The 22,235-nt window shown below is 41.9% G+C and overlaps 2 protein-coding genes across 2 annotated transcripts; one reads left to right on the plus strand and one right to left on the minus strand.

Annotated features, from left to right (window-relative positions):
- Positions 1 to 759: 759 nt before the first annotated feature.
- On the minus strand, positions 760 to 6,345 carry LOC139393078 (Tp53rk binding protein). The gene is made up of 4 exons (XM_071141421.1): positions 6,118 to 6,345; positions 5,882 to 6,004; positions 5,606 to 5,782; positions 760 to 1,294 (listed from the first exon to the last, which is right to left on the minus strand). The coding sequence occupies exons 1-4, from the start codon at positions 6,256 to 6,258 to the stop codon at positions 1,214 to 1,216; spliced, it is 522 nt and encodes a 173-aa protein (XP_070997522.1). The 5' UTR covers positions 6,259 to 6,345; the 3' UTR covers positions 760 to 1,213.
- Positions 6,346 to 6,559: 214 nt separating this feature from the next.
- LOC139393140 (ALG10 alpha-1,2-mannosyltransferase) lies at positions 6,560 to 10,003 on the plus strand. Its single transcript, XM_071141506.1, has 3 exons — positions 6,560 to 6,942; positions 7,294 to 7,491; positions 7,982 to 10,003. Exons 1-3 carry the CDS (start codon positions 6,778 to 6,780, stop codon positions 9,038 to 9,040), a joined length of 1,422 nt encoding a protein of 473 aa, XP_070997607.1. The 5' UTR covers positions 6,560 to 6,777; the 3' UTR covers positions 9,041 to 10,003.
- Positions 10,004 to 22,235: the final 12,232 nt, after the last annotated feature.

Genomic DNA, 22,235 nt, shown 5'->3' on the forward strand with positions numbered 1-22,235 from the left:
CAGTAAACCATACTTGATAAATAATCTAAAAACTAGAAATAACCAAAGCATAGACTACTTGTGTCATTATTGTCTCAGTGCTGCTTATTTAATAAGTATTCATTGTACCTGTATTAAATTATGGAATTTGATTGAGGGCATTTCGAAATCCATGTGATTCTTTTTGTAGTAAATTTGGATGTCTTTGTTTTCCAACCCTCGAGGCAATCTGCCACGGTTTACGCTCGATCAGACCGACAACTGCCTTGCAGCATTGCGTTTCAGAGGCAGTTTCAGTAGGTTCTGTGGGGTGCATGCATACTGTCTGTGTGATCGAGGCGTAACAGCAACAGAAGTACATTCATTTCGAATGGAATGCACTGCAAATGTCTCTTCAACACAATGCTGCAAGGCAAACGGAGCGTTCCCTTAGACATGAATGCACTTCTGGTGTACCAAAATGCAACGACGCTGTCGGTGTGATCAAGGTGTCAGGCTAAATCAATTAATTTAACAGGGTGGTGAAAGTGCACGGTGATGAGATTGACACTCCTTTCCAATAAATATCCAGGGTCTTATTCTGGTGACATGATGATCGATGCTTGGCTGCCATTTGATAAATACAAATAATTATGCTAATTTGCCCATAAAAATCTCATGTAGACAATACCCTCACTGTATATGCGAACTGTAGGCTACAGCGCAGTGCCAAGGTCAGAGTGGCCATAACGGTGGGCACATTCGCTATATAATGCAATTTTTTTGTGACAAAACCATCAGTTGAGTTGAAAATGCGATGGCAATCCATCTACATTTTTTATTGGGTACATGTGAATTTAAACGCAAAAGGTATTTTTTTATGTGCACTACACCTTTTCTCCGCAACAAGTCAATTTGATAAAACATCTCTGATGGGGAAATGTGCATATAGTTTTTATGCAGATTTTAGAGTATTTGCATGAAAATCTGTAGCCAATTGGATGGGAACCTAGCTATAGACACTAACCACTAAGGTTGGTACTCCTACGTATGTCACTTTCTAACCAGATTCAACATGGCTGGTGTGTAAATTAACAAGTCATACGAAAACTAAAAATAAACATGTTTAATAACATATTCGAGGAGGAAAACATTTGATTTATGACATTGTGCAACAACATCAATATGAAACGCTCAACAACAACAAATGACATAACAGGAAGGGTTCCATTTGCTGCCATGTCTTCTTGCTGAGCTACATGACATCTTTGGTTGCCATCCTGCAGACAACAGCATCCAGTAGACACGTATCCTCCTGGGGTGTGGTTTTGTACAGCTGGAGAGAAAAAAAAACAAGAGCATGGTGAGTTAGAAATATGAATTAAAAAGTGTCACTCCACAATGATACAATAGCTTTACAGTACAAAATACAGACTTTAAAAGAGTTGAGGCACTAAAAGCAGTCAGTCAAACATGGTACAATATTTCGTTTGGAGTCATTTATAATACATGAAAATCTATACATTATTGCTATCAGTTATTATACATGACATCATCTATATACATGTATGCAGATGCAGTAGATAAAAGGACGTTTAGGTCCTTAAAAAGGAAAGTCTCCATCGGAGGATAAGGTGGCAGGCTTTGGTGCAATCCTTTACATTATCGTTACCTGATAGAAACACACAATTTACTTTTTTCATCTCGAACGTTAAAATGTTTATTCTGGCTTGACAGTTGACTTAATAGATCATTCCTAATGTCGCTGTGTAACCTACAGGAAAGCAAGGCATGAGCTTCTGTTTTAACAGATCCATCGTTGCAAAAAGAACAGACACGTTTATCTAAGGGAGCGTTTGTGTATTGGCGAGTATCAATCAGGGATGTCAACTGTTGCACTGAAACATGCAAAACTAATTAACTCATTTTAAGTTAGTGAAATAGTTTTACTAATTAAACAACAAAGAAGATGATCTACAAGATCAGTCCCTGTGTGTAAAATAAATAAAAAAGTGGTTAATGTGAATGAAAGTCACAGCTAAAAAATGTGAAGAAAGCAATCCAATGTTATTTGTTGCCTAGACTTACTGCATATGACACTCAAGTCTTGATAAAAAAACAATACACTAATATTGCAGTTAGCCATGACAGCCTTTATAATAGAAAGTGTGTGACCACACACACACACACACACATCTAAATATTGCACTTGGGAAAAAACATCTTAAAGTAAAAATAGAATGAAACAAACAATGCTATTTTTGCTCTATTGTAGTGGCCACTATAGTAGATATTGATCAAGTGCACAAAGCTACGTGTGCAAAAATAACATTTACTGAGTAAAACATTTGATACTCCCCCTCACTCATACAAAAGTGTAACTATCAAGTTCAACACAACAAAAGCAATATCTTTGGGCTACACTGCACTGTATTACAGGCTGCAGGAGAGCAGAGATGAGTGGACAAAGCACTTTACTGAGGCAATATTTTGAACAGAACGCAACCGCGTTCAAAGTACCGGCTGCCACAAAGCACGGGTGTAAAACAAAACCCGACGCAAACCAGCTGGAAGCGTACCAACCTGACAATAAACAATACCCCACACAGACAGGGAGGGACAGAGGGCTAAATACACATAGTAATTATGAGGAGATGTAAACCAGGTGTGCAGGAAAACAAGACAAAACAAATGGAAAATGAAAAGTGGAGCGGCGATGGCTAGAAGACCGGTGACGTCGACCGCCAAACGCCGCCCGAACAAGGAGAGGGACAGACTTCGGCAGAAGTCGTGACAGCCAGGCTCAGCTCCCGCTACACTTGATCCCTGAAACCACTTGTTTAACAAGCAACGCCACATTTACACCCAATTCTCTCATTCTAAAAATTAACCACATACTGTAGAAAACATTGGTTCACAGATAGTTCGTTAGCTAGTTAACTTTTCACACAAATTGCCAGGGTCCAGTAAGCAACTAAGGTGTTATAACTTGAGGAACGACAAGGAGTCATATACCAGTTAATACTATAGTGAATTGGTTAGGTTACTAACGTTAGCTCATCTGATGGTGTAACGTTAGCTAGCTAGCTGTCTGACTTTATTAGTCAGCTAATTTTCACACAATAAACTCAATAATTTGATCAGCTAAATTGGATAATGTTGCTCAACATTTCTCTGGCTAGCTAACGGAGAATTCAATCCAGCTAGCAAGATACTTAACAATGCTAACAATTCCTGTTCCACCACACCTTCTCCCTCACCTCAAACTTTCCAAATGCCATTGATTTTCGGTTACAGGTCATGAAGTACGCTTCATCACCTTCTCACCCCAGTCTCCGTGGTCAGGCTTCTCACCTACCTCTTCGTTATCGTTCAGGGGACGCGCTGCTGTAACTGGCAAACTGCCTTTCTACACTCTGCTGTCTTTCCAGAGCGAGCGCTGATGCTGTAACTAGCAAGTTGGTTTTCTCTTGTCTCTTCATTCGCATGCTGCATTCTTTTGTAATGTGAACGATAGGCTGAGCCTTGGACACAGCCAGAATTGGTCCAAACAGGCATCACTCACTCGCATACAAACACGCATCACTCGTTTGATTACAGCCAGTAGTGATCCAAAGCCCCCCTCCCAAACTTTTTTCATCGGATCTACACTGTAGGTCCCCTATTTTGGATTCAAAACTGCGAATTTCGCCAAAAGGTGACTAGTTTGCATCCCTGCTTAATACTGAGGGGCCACTCCACATCTATATTTCCCAAAAGAGCTTCAGTATTGCTTAGATAAAACTGTACTTACGCAAGGTTCCATCCCAAAAGTGCATTTAAAAATCAGTTGGTGACACTTTAGTTCTTCACTCTCCAAAAGTGCTAATTGGAAAACATTTCAGTCATTTCTAGAATAAACTGTCAGTATCAGTGAGATGAGTCATATGAATGGAGTTGAAAAAGGCTTTGACAAGGTATAGAAAAAATGTACTTGCAATTGCAACATCACAAGCCCATAACAAAACATGTTTACAGAGATGTACATTTGGCTAAATCTCTGCCATTTTTTTCCAAATACATACAGATATTCAAAACCCCTTTACCTTTTCCACATTTTGTTATGTTACAGCCGTATTCTAAAATGTGTTCAATTGTTTTTTTCCCTCATCAATGACAAAGCAAAAACAGGTTCAGAAATGTTTGCAAATATATTCAAAATAAAAAAACAAATAATCGCATTTACATTCGTATTCAGACCCTTTATTCAGTACTTTGTTGCAACTTTGGCAGTGATTACAGCCTCGAATCTTCTTAGGTATGACGCTACAAGCTTGGCACTCCTGTATTTGGGGAGTTTCTCCCATGCTTCTCTGCAGATCCTCTCAAGCTCTGTCAGGTTGGATGGGGAGCGTCGCTGCACAGCTATTTTTCAGGTCTGTCCAGAGATGTTCGATCGGGTTCAAGTCCGGGCTCTGGCTGGGCCACTCAAGGACATTCAGAGACTTGTCTCGAAGCCACTCCTGCATTGTTTTGTCTGTGTGCTTAGGATCGTTGCCCTGTTGGAAGGTGAACTTTTGCCCCAGTCTGAGGTCCTGAGCACTCTGGAGCAGGTTTTCATCAAGGATCTCTCTGTACTTTGTTCAATTAATCTTTCCCTCGATCCTGACTAGTCTCCCAGTCCCTGCCACTGAAAAACATCCCCACATCATGATGCTGCCACCACCATGCTTCACCGTAGGGATGGTGCCATGTTTCCTCACTTGCCAAAGAGTTCAATGTTGGTTTCATCAGACAGAGAATCTTGTCAAAAGACACCTATCTTTTGGCAAACTCCAAGTGGGCTGTCACATGCTTTTTACTGAGGAATGGCTTCCGTCTGGCCACTCTACCATAATTGCCTGATTGGTGGAGTGCTGCAGAAATGATTGTCTTTCTGGAAGGTTCTCCCATCTCCACAAAGGAACTCTGGAGCTCTGTCAGAGTGACCATCGGGTTCTTGGTCACCTCCCTGACCAAGGTCCTTCTCCCCAGATTGCTCAGTTTGGCCAGCTCTAGGAAGAGTTTTTGTGATTCCAAACTTCTTCAATTTAAGAATGATGGAGGCCACTGTGTGCTTGGGAACTTCTATGCTGCAGAAATGTTTTGGTACCCTTCCCCAGATCTGTGCCTTGCCACAATCCTGTCTCAGAGCTCTACGGACAATTCCTTTGACCTCATGGCTTGGTTTTTGCTCTGACATCCACTGTGGGACCTTATATAGACAGGTGTGTACCTTTCCAAATCATGTCAAATCAATTGAATTTACCCCAGGTGGACTCCAATCAAGTTGTAGGATCTCAAGGATGATCAATTGAAACAGGATGTACCTGTGCTCAATTTTGAGACTCATAGCAAATGGTCTGAATACTTATGAAAACAAGGTATTTATGTTTTTGACTTTTAATAAATCTGTTTTCACTTTATCATTATGGGGTATTGTGTGTAGATTGCTGAGGATTTAAAAAAAGCAAAACATTTTAGAATAAGGCTGTAACGTAACAAAATGTGGAAAAAGTCAAGGGGTCTGAATACTTTCTGAAGGCACTGTATATATTATATTAGTGTGTGTGTGTGTGTGTCCAACACTCCAGGAAAAACAAGACTTAGAAAGAAAAACAAGACCAACCTTTTTGACCTTAGCAGGGTCGGTCAACATTGAGACATCTTCAACTGGGATCTGTTGTCCATCCACCTTGGCAATGATGTCAGTCATGTGCTGCGTCTCCTCTTTGAGATGGACTAGAACTATGAGAACAGCACTGTCACTGTCTGACATCCCAAACCTCTTGAAGGCCTCTGAAATCTAAAGGAAAATATATGTCAAAGACATTGGGATGGGATATTACTTTGAAAGGAGTGTATGTGTGTGTGTGTGTGTGTGATACATTTAGAGGCTACTTACATTATTAGTGGGTGAAAGGTTGTAGATGATTTCGGAATATAAACTCCTTGTCTTCATTTTTCCAGTACTATGTAAATGAACTGCCTTGTTTGCTGCCACTAGCACTTGGAAGGGGTTCACTATCTGCAAACATTTCAAATCATCAGTTTGTGGATCAATAAATCAACTTCAGTCAAGCATTCATACATTACATCAAACCAACATTTCTAGCTAGCTAGCTAGCTACATTGTCTCACCATAGACGGGTTTATCAAGGCACCATTAATCTTTCCTTCCATGGCATTTTTCCTCAATTCTGCAGCGTTTTTGACATCTTTGAATAGCAACTGAGTTACAGTACGATCAGGAAAGAGTTCCAATTCCTGAGTTGAATACATAACTGAAGAAAAACGAATTTGTGGATAAAAAAAGACTCGAACATTTCAGTTAGACCATCTCACGTGGTTAAAAAAAAGAAATACACAGGGAACAAAAACAAGGTAACACAATTAATCTAAAAGGTTCCGGTTTTACACGACAAAAAATATTTATGCTATACCTAATAATTGTCAATACTTATTATGAAATAAAATATATTAGATATACTCGCATTTTTAAAACGATTGTACGACAGAGAAGCAATTCAATAATTTGTGAAATGATATTGATAGGAACTTAGAATTTTTAAACAGCTTCTGTACGGACTACCTTCCACTGACGGGACCACCAAACTGTCAAAAAAATGTAACTCTTCCGTTCGCTTTTTAGCTAGATTAAGATATCTGTATTTTTTGTCATTTTATATACATTTAATCTGTAGTTAACATGAAATTAAACGTATGTTGCGTACACCATATATAAATATCTAGCTAATTTTAGATTGATTTCCGCGTTAGTTCGGGAATTTCTAGGTGAAGATGGAGAAATTCGAAGGGTACATTTTCACTGCTCTCTGCAGCACCAACTTTTTGGTTTCGTGTCTCCTTTTCTCCAAAATAACTCGGGAGCAAAGGGAGCCCTACATGGACGAAATATTTCACGTCCGTCAAGCTCAGAAATACTGCTACGGGAAGTTCAACGAGGTATCATTTTGCTCTGTCAATGAAATTTCCTTGATTTTGTTACATTGTTTGCTTGTCGGATTAACGCAACGCTTGTCCTTGGAATATTGTGACAGAATGCTAGCTAGACTTTTTAACCCCTCTCTAAGCCATCTGTGACTATGAACACAGACAGATTACTCTCGCTAGTCATTATTGTGGATACCATGCCTGAATCCTGAAAAGCATTGTAATTCTGCAGTGGTATATAGCCCTATATATAACTAAACCATTTGGCGTCTGTCTAGTTTAAATAACATGAACCCTTTTGAATTGAATGCTGTAGTAGAGGCTCTTTAACGGGTACTTTTTCCTTTCTCTTTGTTGTTCCAGTGGGACCCAATGATCACCACGCTTCCTGGCCTGTACCTGGCGTCAGTGGGCGTGATCAAGCCAGTGGTGTGGCTCGTGGACCTCACAGGGAAGGTAGTGTGTTCTACCGCAATGCTGCGCTTCATCAACCTCCTCTTCAACTGTGGCATCCTCTACCTGCTCTATCTCATCATCTGCAAGCTCCACCTCAAAGAGAAGGTAATAATGTTATTTAATGGTATTACATGTTATTACATTTATAACATCCCCAAGGGTGGCAAGCTCCTGTTCTGGAAAGCTTCAATGTGCGCACTAGCATTTGTGATGCGGTATATTTTTCATTAATTGTGTTTAGTTGGTGTTTTGTGCTGTCAGCTAAATCTGGTTGGGGGAATAATGGTTGGGTATGTTGAGCAATATGTTAGGATTAGTTATGAATCTATGTCAATGTTTAGATTAGTTTAAACTTGGGTGAAAAGGAAGTTAGTGTTGAAATATATTACATTTGACCCCCCCCCCAAAAAACAGCTTTTATATTGTACTAAGCTTTGTTTTTATGTAGACATGGCTTTTGCTCCAGTACAACTTTTACTCACCTTACGCAAATCATTTCGGTATAAATTAAGACCTTGAAAAAAATGATTGAATGCCCTTAAAGCTTCAATTGCATTCATTTTGTTAGTCATAACAACCATGGTTTCTCTTTCAGACTAAGACGGCCTCCCGCAGAGTTCTCTCAGCCCTGTCCCTGTCTACCTTCCCCGTGCTCTACTTCTTCAACTTCCTTTACTACACAGATGCCGGATCTACTTTCTTCATCCTCTTCACGTACCTCATGACCCTGTATGGCTGTCACAAAGCCTCGGCACTCCTCGGCGTCTTCGCCATATTCTTCCGCCAGACAAACATCATCTGGGTGGCGTTCTGTGCCGCCACGGTGGTGGCCAACAAGATGGATGAAACCTGGAGGACGGAACAGTCAAAGAAGAAGGATGACAAGTTGCCCTGTCAGATACCTTTCTCCGTAAGTGGGGTGAAGAGAGTGATGCGTTTCCTGTTGGAATTCCTGACCACAGCCAATCACGTGAAGGCTGTGACGCTAGTGGCGTGGCCGTACATTCTTGTTGCCGTGGGTTTTATTGCGTTCATCGTGTTGAATGATGGGATTGTAATCGGGGACAGAACCAGTCACGAGGCCTGTCTCAACTTCCCTCAGCTCTTCTACTTCTTCTCCTTTGCCCTCTTCTTCTCCATCCCCACGTCGCTGTGCTACCACCGAGCTATCCGCTTCCTCCAGACCCTCAAGAAGCAGCCACTGCTCTACTTAGTGATCACAGGACTCTGCCTGCTCCTAGTGTGGAAGTTCACCTTCGTGCACAAGTACCTCCTGGCTGACAACAGACACTTCCCCTTCTATGTGTGGAAGAGGATCTTCCAGAAGCACGAGGCGGTGCGTTTTGCCCTCATCCCGGCATACGTGTTTGCAGCGTGGAACTTCGTGGACACTCTGAAATCCCGGTCGTTGTTCTGGATCCTGGCGTTCCTGGTGTGTCTGCTGGCGGCCACAGTGCCTCAGAAGCTGCTAGAGTTCAGGTACTTTATTGTTCCGTACCTGCTCTACCGCCTCCACATGCCCCTGCCCTCCCTCACCAGACTGGTGCTGGAGTTCCTGTTCTATACAGCCGTCAACGCAGCCACACTCTACATCTTCATCAACAAGACTTTTCAATGGCCAAATAGTCCGGCTGTACAGAGGTTTATGTGGTAGCCTGAACTGAACAGGAGGAACCCAGTCATTTGGAAAAACTATAGGTTATACTTTTTCTATTTTAAATGAGTAGGGCCAGGAGTTTTTCCTGTTGTGATGAGATCATACTCAGGAAAAAAAAACATGGCCCAACATGTGAGAGAATGCATTTCATGTGAAGAATACTTTGAAAAGCACAAGATGTTTATAATCTACATTTGAACTGTGATTTGTACATTGAATTATGTCATTTGGATGGAGGAAGAGGCCAAAAAAATGTAAAAGCCAAATTATAAAGCAGCAATCTGTGTATTATACTGTATGGTTAAAAAATAAAAATGTTTTCTGCAAATGAAGAACATTCATGACTTATCTTAATTTAACTCTATGGTAGAGTTATACGAAATGATGTGGCTCTCTTTGTAAACATACAACATCCCTGACTGTATTCAAATAAATTAATTTGTCTGTATTTCCCTATTCTATACTGGAAATAGCATCCATAAACAATGTAAACAAACATCTGTGTTTACATTCTGCTGCAATATTCTGAAGAGTAAAGCTGTGATATACAATGGGTTAGAATCATCTTTTTTCTTTCTACTGTATTTTAGATTATCTCAATCCTGCCCCCAACTGCGATCCCTTGAATAATGTTCTTGAACTTCTTTGTGTTTCTTGAGTGTGTTTGGTTGCCCTAAAATTCCAGAATCCTTCTCTGTCCTTTAGGCCTAAGATCTCATCCAGTAGCTTAACTATTCAAGTCAGTTTATTCAATCATTGTCTTTAATAACACATGTAGATTCTTCAAAAGTAGTGTGTACATTAGCTTCAGAAATGTTTATTTGGTCAGAATTGATTACTTTAACCTGTATTTTCTACCTGCATCGTTACCTGTCTGTTGCTGATCTTTTATTGTCCCTTTATGGCTGTCCCTGGGCTGAAATGATCAAATGAAGTGACGCAATAAAATTATTAATGTCATACTAATATTGTTGAGTACATTTTTGCCGCTTTCATACACCAATTTCACCACAAGGTGGTGGTCTAATAGTTTGTGAATATAAACTCAGCAAAAAAAGAAACGTCCCTTTTTCAGGACCCTGTCTTTCAAAGATAATTCGTAAAAATACAAATAACTTCACAGATCTTCATTGTAAAGGGTTTAAACACTGTTTCCTGTGCTTGTTCAATGAACCATAAACAATTAATGAACATGCACCTGTGGAACGGTTGTTAAGGCACTTAACAGCTTACAGACGGTAGGCAATTAAGGTCACAGTTATGAAAACTTCGGACACAGAAGAGGCCTTTCTACTGACTGAAAAAAAACTAAAGAAAGATTTCCATGGTCCCTGCTCACCTGCGTGAACATGCCTTAGGCATGCTGCAAGGAGGCATGAGGACTGCAGATGTGGCCAGGGAAATAAATGTCAATGTCCGCACTGTGAGACACTTAAGACAGTGCTACAGGGAGACAGGACAGACAGCTGTATGTCCTCGCAGTGGCAGACCACATGTAACAACACCTGCACAGGATCGGTACATCCGAACATCACACCCGTGGGACAGGCACAGGATGGCAACAACAACTGCCCGAGTTAAATCAGGAACGCACAATCCCTCCATCAGTGCTCAGACTGGCTGAGAGAGGCTGGACCGATGGCTTGTAGGCCTGTTTTAAGGCAGGTCCTCACCAGACATCACCGGCAATAGCGTTGCCTATGGGCACAAACCCACCGTCGCTGGACCAGACAGGAATGGCAAAAAGTGCTCTTCACTGACGAGTCGCGGTTTTGTCTCACCAGGGGTGATGGTCAGATTCGCGTTTATCGTTGAAGGAATGAGCGTTACACCGAGGCCTGTACTCTGGAGTGGGATTGATTTGGAGGTGGAGGGTTCGTCATGGTCTGGGGCGGTGTGTCACAGCATCATCGGACTGAGCTTGTTGTCATTGCAGGCAATCTCAACGCTGTGCGTTACAGAGAAGACCTCCTCCTCCCTCATGTGGTCCCCTTCCTGCAGGCTCATCCTGACATAAACCTTCCAGTATGACAATCCCACCAGCCATACGGCTCATTCTGTGCGTGATTTCCTGCAGGACAGGAATGTTAGTATTCTGCCATGGCCAGCAAAGTGCCCGGATCTCAATTCCATTGAGCACGTCTGGGACCTGTTGTATCGAGGGTAAAGGCTAGGGACATTCCCCCTAGAAATGTCCGGGAACTAGCAGGTGCCTTGGTGGGAGAGTGGGGTAACATCTCACAGCAAGAACGGGCAAATCTGGTGCCGTCCATGAGGAAATGCACTGCAGTACTTATTGCAGCTAGTGGCCACACCAGATACTGACTGTTACTTTTGATTTTGACCCCCCTTTGTTCAGGGACACATTATTCAATTTATATTAGTCACATGTCTGTGGAACTTGTTCAGTTTATGTCTCAGTTGTTGAATCTTGTTATATTCATTCAAATATTTACACATGTTAAGTTTGCTGAAAATAAACGTAGTTGACAGTCAGGGAACGTTTTTTGTTGTTGCTGAGTTTACATATGAACTCAATGTTGAATTGTGCACGATTAGCTTGATTGGAAAATATTGCTTTGATAGAACATAAAAAAGGTTTGACAAGAATTATATGAAGTGTGTAAATGGAACTGTATATCAGAATTTGTGACTGGTTGTGAAGAGAAACAAGAATAAACAAGCCTACTGTAAATGAGATATTGATTGTCTTGTAGCTTAAGCTGTAACGTTAGTGTTGTGAAGTGCTCTTCCTACCAGCACTGATGTCAATAGAGTAATCAAGTATGCTCTCTACTAGGGTTGTAATGATTCTCCGATATGCATCGGTGCCCGATTCAAGTGTTTAAGATACAACTGCATCTGTCCGCGGACACCAAACCGATCCAAATGTAGGTAGCATGCATCGGTCAGAAAATGTATTCAAACATTGTGTATCGCCTGTTCACTAAAAGGTTTTGCTCATATTACATTATATCTATCTCCAGAAAATACCTCTCATATTTTAAGTCAACGGATGCGTCCTCTCCTTCAGTCTCGAATTGCATGTTACTGTGTCGACAGCCATTGATCCAAAAGTAATGTTACATGCCACACAACCCCAGGCAACTTAATATCAGTAGCCTAGTCAAATTGCGCGACTGTGCCCAGCTTCCCACACTGACCAACGCCAGATAGGCGGCCTTTTCCTGTTCTTGCACAACTGCGCTCCAACTTCAGCATTTAAATGCTGAAATGGCTTGCGTGATATTAGGCTTCATTAGTTGAGTGACAACCTATGTCATTTGCTAGGTTATTATTATTTATGCGCAGTTGAAAATTGTGTTTTACCGAAATAAAGGTAAGCCACTGGACACAGCTCTCATCTGGCTATCGCTATTTTTTGATATACAAGGAAAAGTTGATCATTTCATGACGAGGAGAATAATCATATTTGCGAGGAGCACTGCATGGCGGAAGCGACAGATCTCTCTCCATAAAAACGTAAACATTGCTGTTTGAATGCTAAATGACGAGACAGAGGCATTGATGCGAGTAACCAGTCTTGTTCAGTACATCACAACACATCCGGGTATCTCAAGCACCCCGGTAAAACCCAAGAGTTGCAGTAATGAATATTTACCAACAGATGGCATCACTGTGCCATCTTCCACCCATAACATCTTCCCTTTAATAAAATAGGACAGGAGGTGTCAATTCACTAACAAAACAAACCTAGTAACAATTTCCAACATGAACAGTTTAGTATTTATTTTATTTTTTTTCCAGAACAACAACACATTTTGATATTCTCTTCACTTTTATCTCTGTCAACAATCCCTGATGGGAAACCTACAGATTAAGTATTTTTGGTGGCTGGGACAGACGCCCGCATCGTGAAAAAACAGGGGGCTTGTCTGCGTGGACTGCGGGTTCCCGCACAGGCGTGTCACCTGAATGTCTAAGGGGAGAATTGATGGGCGAGGGAGCGGCCGACCTGTGATCCCCTGGCTCTTCGCCCAGTGCCTCAGGCCCCATGTGACTTGCTGGGGTTCTGTCTTTTGTCATGCGACCCCTTTGACCATCAGGGTTCTGAGTAGGTGCTGGCTCAGCAATCCGAAGGTCAACCCTGTTACGACGGTACAGTGATCCATTCACTTCGACCAAGTAGGAGCGTGGTGCCACTTTCTGTACACAGGATCCGAGTCTCCAGAGGCCTGTCCGGTCCCCTGATAGTGGCTTCATTCGCACCGTTTCACCCACCCTGAGCTCAGGTAAGTCTTTTGCTGATTTGTCGTAGATGAACTTGGAGACCTGTCTTCTGTGACGTAGCTTCACCAGCACGTCTGTCACCACACATGGCTCCAGGAGAGTGCTGGCTACTGGCAGAGCTGCTTTTAAGCGCCGTGCCATGAGGCGCTGTGCCGGGCTGCTGTCCATGCCTTCTGTCGGGGTATTGCGCCACTGCAGGATTGCTTTCCAGGCATCTTTGCCCTCTCGCAGAGCCTTTTTGCAGAGGTTCTTTGCGATTTTTACTGCGGACTCTGCCTTCCCATTAGCTTTTGGGTGTCGTGGTGATGAAGTGACGTGCTCGAATTCCCATCCTGCAGCAAATTTTCGGAACTCAACTCCGGAGAATTGGGGTCCATTGTCTGAAATTACCCTATCTGGCTGGCCATAGCGGGCAAACTGAGCCTTGCAGCGTTTGATCGTTGTCTCTGCTGAGAGGTCGGGGAGGAGGTCGATCTCCCAAAAGTCTGAGTAATGATCGACTACCAGCAGAAAGTCTTTGCCACTGTGCTGGAAGAGATCTAGACTTACTATCTGCCAGGGGCGCATCGGTAGCTCGTGGGACATCATCGTCTCTCTCTGTTGCTCAATGGCATATTCATTGCAGATTGTGCATTTACTGACATAGTCTTTAATTTCACTCTGCATTCCTGGCCAATACAGTGTGTCACGTGCTTGTCTGTAACAGGCCTCACCTCCTATGTGACTTGAGTGCACGCGTGCCAACATCTCAGGGCGCAGAGACCGGGGAATAACGACTCTCTGACTCTTGAATATCACTCCGTTTTGAACACTGAGCTCCTCTTTGATTGGCCAATATTCTCTGACGGCTAAAGCAGTTTCTTCCCTGCAGTCGGGCCAGCCCATCAGAATCACAGACCTCAATGCCTGGAGTTGCCCGTCCCTGTCTGTGTGCTGTCTGATTTGTATAAGGCGCTGGTCCGTAACATTAAGGTAGTCAGCCTGGTTGATGTGTTCAACATCCACTTGCTCTGTTTGTAAGCTGCACACTGCGTGTTGTTCATGCATGGAGCGTGTGTGAGTGCCTGATGCAGTAGCCCTGCTGAGCGTGTCACTCACATACATCTCTGGCCCTGGCTTATACACCACCTTGAGGTTGTAGTTTTGTAGGGCCAGTAGCATGCTCTGCAGTCGTTTTGGGGCATTCAGGAGAGGCTTGCTGATTATAGCAATAAGGGGCTTGTGATCGGTCTCTGCGGTAATATTGTCGCGCCCGTACAGGTAGTGGTGGAAGCGTTGGCATGCAAACACAATGCTGAGGCACTCCTTCTCTATCTGGGCATAGTTCTGCTCTGTTGGGGTGAGTGCCCTAGAGGCGAATGCCACAGGCTGGCCCTCCTGCATGAGGCAACAGCCAAGTCCATACTGGCTTGAGTCACTCTGAATCGTGACAGGTTTTGACACATTGTAGTATCGCAGTACAGGTGTCTGGGTGACCAGTTGTTTTATTTCCCTCACCGCTGCGTCATGTTTTGGGAGCCAATGCCAGATGGTGTCCTTGTCCATGAGCCTCCTCAGTGGCTCACACACTTCAGAGAGCCGCGGTAGGAATTTGGCCAGGTAGGTGACGAATCCGACGAAGCGCTGCACTCCCTTCACGTCAGATGGGTGGGGCATTTCCAAGACAGCCTTCACTTTTTCAGGATCCGCCTTCAATCCGGTGGAGGACAAGATGTGCCCATGAAAGCGGACCTCTGGCACTTTAAACTGAAGCTTTTTTATGCTTAGCCTTAGCTTGACCTGTCTGCATCTGACCATCAGGGCCAGCAGCTTGGCGTCATGGTCACATTCTGCCTCCTCATCACTGTCCCCACAGCCCACTACGAGAATGTCATCTGCTATGGGTTCCACGCCACTAAGTCCCATCAACAGCTCATGCTGTTTCCGCTGATACACCTCTGGAGCCACGGAGACACCAAACGGAAGCTTCAACCACCTCTTCCTGCCCCAGGGTGTCCAAAAGGTGGTCATGTAGCTGCTGGGCTCGTCGAGCTTGCACTGCAGAAAGGCATCTCTGGCATCCACGAGCGTGAAGACTCTGGCCTTTGGGAGCTTGTAAAGAACATCCTCCAACGTGGGCATAATGTAATGTGAACGTCGCAGAGCCCGGTTGAGGTGTTTAGGATCAATGCATATCCGTAGCTTGTCTGGTTTCTTGACGATAACCACATTACTTATCCAGTCCGTAGGCTCGGTGACGGATATGATGTGGCCATCTGCTTCGTATTTGTCAAGCTGAGCCTTCGTAGCTGCTTTCATGGCCACTGGTACATTGCGGGGTGCACACTGGACAGGCTGGATTTCTGCGTCCAACTCAAAGTGGACTTCCCCAGGAACTGACTCGACCGGTGCGTTGAAGACATCATGGTACTTGCTTAGGAGTGTCTCCTTGCTCAGGGGCCCAGCCTGGACTTTGTCTATAATGTTAAGATCAGCTGGGATGGTGAAGTTAATAAGTCCAAGGCGCTCGCATGTAGAACCTGACAGTAATGGCTGTTGACTAGCCTCAACTATTTCAAACTCAAGGGTGTATTTCTGGCCACGTAAAACACACTCTGTCACAAACAGGCCTAAAGAGGTCATGAACTGGCCTGCATACAGTTTCAGCTTGGAAGTCCAAAACTGCGCAATCTATTCATTGGTTTATGTCATATCACTTAATCTGCAAAAAGTACGAGTTCATTTGTAGTTAATGGTGATTTCAGAACCAAAGTGTTTTTTTTTTAAACAAGCAAAAACCCCTGTCCCTAAATGTGAGAGAATGCATTTCATGGGAAGAATACTTTGAAAAGCACAAGACGTTTATAATGTACATTTGAACTGTGACTTGTACATTGAATTATGTAATTTGGATGGAGGAAGAGGCCAAAAAATGTAAAAGCCAAATTGTAAAGCAGAGATCTGTGTATTATACTGTATGGTTTAAAAAACTATTTGTTTTCTGCAAATGAAGAAAATTCATGACTTCTTCATTTAACTCTATGGTAGAGTTATACGAAATAATGTAAACATACAACATACCTGACTGTATTTTAGATTATCTCAATCCTGCCACCAACTGCGATCCCTTGAATAATGTTCTTGAACTTCTTTGTGTTTCTTGAGTGTGGTTGTTAGCCCTAAAACTCCAGAGTCCTTCTCTGTCCTTTAGGCCTAAGATATTAACTATTCAAGTCAATTATTTAATAAACTGTCTTTAATAACAGGGGGTAAAAAAACAGGCTACATTACCCTCCCTAATCTGATATTGGTAGTGAGGTGGTAGCCTCCTTTATGGCACAACTCAATTTAGTACATACACCATAGACATACATCGTTTAACCACACACACACGGAAGTCAGCTCAGACAGATCCAGCTCAGAGAGGCCCAGCTCACGAGCTCCATCGGCAGCATATTTGAATTTAGAATGGAAAATAAACGTGTTTAATGCAACAAATCGTATCGCATTGAACCAAATCGCATCGATGCGAATGCACTCAAACTAAAAACGTAACCCTCCTGTATCTATCAGAGCCCATGTATCTAGTTACGTATTGAATCGACTTGTAAAGGGAACGATGCACATCCCTACTCTCCACCAACCAAACCCGTGGCCCGACTAGAGTATACTCACACTGTTCTCAACATGAGTTCTCTGCTGTTTATATAAGTGCTTTATAATGAGACAGACAGGATGTAACTGGAATTATCATCCAGTGTTGATTACACTATTCAGTCAAAAGTTGCTCGGTTAACAACTAATTAGCATCTTGTTGTTATTGCAATGATAAGCTCCTCATATGAACGCACAATGTTATATGCCGTTTTAAGGTTTTGGCTTGGAAGGCTCTCTGTGCAATAAGAATGTATTATGGACCTATAGTAGCGGTTTTTAATCATGAAAACCAGTTAAGGTTTGTTATTGTTGCAAGTATAAAATGTTAGGTGTGTGGGTGGTAGGGGTGTCTGTAGAGGTTTTATCTTTACTCACACACACACAAATTGCTCCCTATTCTGAGCATTCCCTTTGTACCCACATAATACACACAGTATTGGTTTTATTAGTCCAGCGGATAAGAACCAAATATATCAGAGATCCTTCCACTTTATGATACAAGTATCAAACTTGGTACACTCATACTGACGGAGGCAGTCTGGGAAGCATGTCAGTCAACCACGGTGGCCATTTTAATAAAATTACAGCAATTCGGATTTCCTGTTAGAACAAAATAGGGTAAAATCATTCCCAACAATATCAAAATGACTTAGTAATGTTATTCACCCATTAAATAAACCCCACAGATAATATAGATGACACTTCTGATCATAAAATACTCTGAAGACCTTCATGGGGGTCATGTTGAGGTCATTTTGACCATAATTCACCGGCTACAGAAGAAAATTGTGGACTTTGTGATAGAGCCACCACATTTCACACACAGCTGGGGCATGTTTAAATAAGTATTTTTGGCTATTGTGCCATCACAGATTTTGTCCATTACCCCCTGCCGGCCATTTCCAACATGTCTGCCAACCAGCTGCATGGGGCCATATTGGACTAGATTAACTTGGTACATACAGCACAATGATGACTTAAAATGCTTCAGGGTGTCTTGAAAACACAATAAATGGGCAAGAAATACATATCGTTTAAACTTTTAGTAGAAAAGTGTTGAAAACGCTTGACAAAATAATGCTTTTTGTTCATGTTTTCATGGTTAGTTCCAATAGTTTACATGTAAATACTCTAAAAAGTAATATGGTATTCCCTGAAGTCTACTGATTGCAATGCTATATAATGTGATATTCTGTTTTGTGTCATTTTTAAGAAAAATTACAGGAAACCTGTCCTGTACACATCATTTTAGGTAAAACCCCATAGGAATGTATTATGTCCAGCAAAGAGACAGGTAACCCATTTTAACAAAATACTTTTATGATGAGAGCGTTCGGCCAATCGTGAAAGATAATTCTTCTCTTTTCCACCTTTAAAACAAAGTGGAAAAACAAAGCAGATAGCAGAGAATATGTCTACCATTTACTCTTACCTCTTGGACAGACCAGAGCAGTTTTACATATGCAGTTTTAGAAACTGTTCTTCGTTCTTTAACTGTTATGTGGCACCGCAGGAATTTTGATAGTGCACTGGGCTGCGGGCCAGAAGGTTGTGGGTTCGCACTGGGAACAAGAGTAGGGGTGGAAAGATCTCCTTTATGGTAAAAGCATTGCATGAATCGATCATCATACTTGCATGTCAGAGAAAAATATATATTTTTATAAACATTTGATACAATTCTACATAATTTTACATATTAAAGTGTAACGGTTTTCTTCTGGTGACAGAGAGGCGGACCAAAATGCAGCGTGGTTATTTTTGTACATCTTTAATAAAGATGAAAATACAACAATCTACAAAACAAGAAACGTGAAAAAACCGAAACAGTCCTATCTGGTGCCACAAACACAAAGACAGGAACAATCACCCACAAAAACCCAACACAAAACAGGCTACCTAAATATGGTTCCCAATCAGAGACAATGACTAACACCTGCCTCTGATTGAGAACCATATCAGGCCAAACATAGAAATAGACAAACCAGACACACAACATAGAATGCCCACCCAGCTCACGTCCTGACCAACACTAAAACAAGGAAAACACACAAGAACGATGGTCAGAACGTGACATAAAGAATCTCTTTTAGTACCAGACAAATTACAGAAATTAGAAGCTAAGATTGTACAGAGAGATAGGCCTATGTGTTCATTTTATCATATTACTCCAATGCCAAATCAGTATGTCTTGTTTGCAATGAAACTGTCCCTGTTTGCAAATAATTAAATCTGAGAAGTAATTCGGATTCTGAGCATGGTACTTTCAAAAGTTAAGCCTACCTTTCCAACCCAGACAGAGTAGGCCTACCGACACAAAAAAATTATACAACTTTAAATGCTCGCTACTCTGCTTAAAACTTCATTGGGATAGGGGGCAGCATTGGGAAGTTTGAATGAAAAGCGCACCCAGAGTAATTTGCATGTTACTCAGGCCTAGAAGCTAGAATATGCATATAATTTGCGTAGAAAACACTCTAAGGTTTCCAAAACTGTTAAAATAATGTATGTGAGTATAACAGAACTCATTTGGCAGGCAAAAACCTGACAAAAATCCAACCAGGAAGTGGGAAATCTGAGGTTTGTAGTTTTTTGAAGTGATTACCTGTCCAATATCCTGTGTCTGTGGGGTCAGATTGCACTTCCTAAGGCTTCCAGTAGATGTCAACAGTCTTTAGAAGTTGTTTCAGGCTTATATTGTGAAAGGGGAGAGAATAAGAGCACTCAGTATTGGTTCAGCTGGCTCAGCTGAAAGCGCGAGCTCCGTTCCCTTTTTGTCTCCTTCGCTGTAGAAGGTTGTAGCTCAGCCTCTGAATGTCAATGAAACGAAACAACCATATCCCCATATGCACTTGAGTCATGTCTTTCCTGGGTATTTCACAGCTTGTTTGAAGCATAAAGCATCGCGGTCCAAAGCGCTTTTATAGATAACTGTAAATAATTGGATCTGGGGGGGGGGGGGGGTTCTACTAACATATGGGATTTTTTTAAGATGATCATACCATGGATCATTTAGCTATTTCATTTGGAATTTTAAGACCCCTTTAAAGATATAGAAATGTATAAATATTTAATTTGGCCTTTACTACTATTGCCCATAGAAACACACTGATCAACACATTCATAAATGGCCAAAAATACAGTCCAAAAATGTATCATAAGGAATAAGGTTTTGAAGTGTCTGCCTATATCTAGGAGATATAAGAAAGCTCAGGAAATATATATTTTTTTGGGGGGGACACACATCCTTAACCCCTTATTTTTGTTGGCGCAAAACTACCTCAATAGTTGCATTCATTTGTTTGGGTTACCTTCAGATGAGTCCCCTTACACTTATAGGAGAAAACCATTGTGTTCATGAGAGTCTTGCTTTTCCACAGTGGGGTCAAATTCGTTTGTAGGCCAAACCTTCAGATGCTACAGATGTTTTCGTGAAAAGACCGGTTTTCAGGATGTCTCACGTCTGAGAAACATTGAGGTAGCTCGGTCGCCTTCCACCACAGATGTGGAAGGCTGACATAGGCGGATGCGGTTGATTGAAGCACAGCCCATGCAAAAAGAACAGGTATCTCTATCTTAAATTGACGGATTTTGATGGGGGGGGGGGGGGGGGGGGGGGTTCTATTATGTTACTTAGATTGACGCGTCCATAGACTCTTAAGGGTGAATTAAAGGTAGGCCTATGGCAAACCCTCACATACCCCCTCAATTCGAGTCTTGGTTTTAATTTAACAGCCCTTCACTGACATGGAGGTAAGATATATTTAAAGAGGACATGGTGGGTGGAGGAATTGACCGACAAATCTTTGGATATAGCAGGCCATAGCCTAATTTCGTCCGTCAGACAGGTAGGTCTACCACTTATTTCTTAAATAGGAAGAAATAGGCTCCAACAGAACACGAAGCCCTCTCGTGGGTAGTCAAGTGTAATTAAAATGAAGATGTTTTAAATGAATTAGGACTTTTAGCACCATGAGCTGTCCCATTTCCCATTGATTGTGCCCCAGCTGTTACTGCAAGTTTCAGCACCACATTGTAAGTTACAAAAATGTGGCTTATTGTGAGATCAATAACTTTGATGAATACATTACGGGATTTTTTGTTGTTGTTGTCGTTGTAAATCAATTATAGTAGTAGCAAGCTTTCAAAGTTGATCCCCGGTTCTCCTTCTCGTCTTCGGATCTCCTTTTCAAACTGAACAGAATACAGGCTATTCCGCTCAAGATTGTGCATTTTTTGGACTAGGCCTAATCCCCAGCAAAAAATTTGGAAGAAGCCTTTGACTCTCCTACTGAACTGCCACTGTATTCCTACACAGTACAGCCATTGGTTAGGCAGCACACAAAAACGTTCTCGTGAACGATCTTGTGAGACATTGAATTGTCGCTCCGGTGGGTTCGAGCCTTGAATGCTGATTGACTGACAGTCGTGTTATATCAGACCGTATACCAAGGGTATGACAAAACATTTATTTTTACTGCTCTAATTACATTGGTAACCAGTTTATAATAGCAATGAGGCACCTCGGGGGTTTGTGTCTTAGCACTCAGCGATGCATTGTGCTTAAGAACAGCCCTTAGCCGTGGTACACCCCCCCCGTGTGTCTTATTGTTTAATTATACTCCGTTTTGCAAAATAACCACCAACCAGCTCCATAGGGCCATATTGGACAGGATTCACATGGCCATATCTCAACAGATAATTGGTACATACAGTCCAATGATGGCTTAAAATGTTTGAGGGGGTCTGGAGAACACAATAAAATGGTATGCCATTATAAGTATTTTGAGTGTGCAAAGCTGTCATCAAGGCAAAGGGTGACTTTGAAGAATCTAAAATCTTTGTTTAACACTTTTTTGGTTACTACATGATTCCATATGTGTTATTTCATAGTTTTGATGTCTTTACGATTATTCTACAATGTCGAAATTAGTCAAAATAAAGAAAAACCCTTGAATGAGTAGGTGTGTCCAAACTTTTGACTGGTACTGCATTTTTACAGTATGTATAACTTTATGAGCTGGATTGCCTGTCTTTGCAATTCATATATTTTCATTTGTGCTCGTTAGCATATTTACCTAGCAGCCTCCATGGAGATTCACTATTACATGTACTAATTGTGTTAGCATTCTGCTAATCAAATCAAATCTAGCTTTATTCATACAGAACATTTCAGACATGGAATGCAACACAATGTGCTTCACAGGAAAATAATTAATGAAAACAATGAAAATAAAAACAGAAATATTTACCACACAACAACCATAAGAGGATGAAAACAAAATAATTAAAATAAAATAAGACGCCA

Source organism: Oncorhynchus clarkii, chromosome 33, assembly GCF_045791955.1.
Source record: "Oncorhynchus clarkii lewisi isolate Uvic-CL-2024 chromosome 33, UVic_Ocla_1.0, whole genome shotgun sequence".
Classification (NCBI taxonomy): Eukaryota; Metazoa; Chordata; class Actinopteri; order Salmoniformes; family Salmonidae; genus Oncorhynchus; species Oncorhynchus clarkii.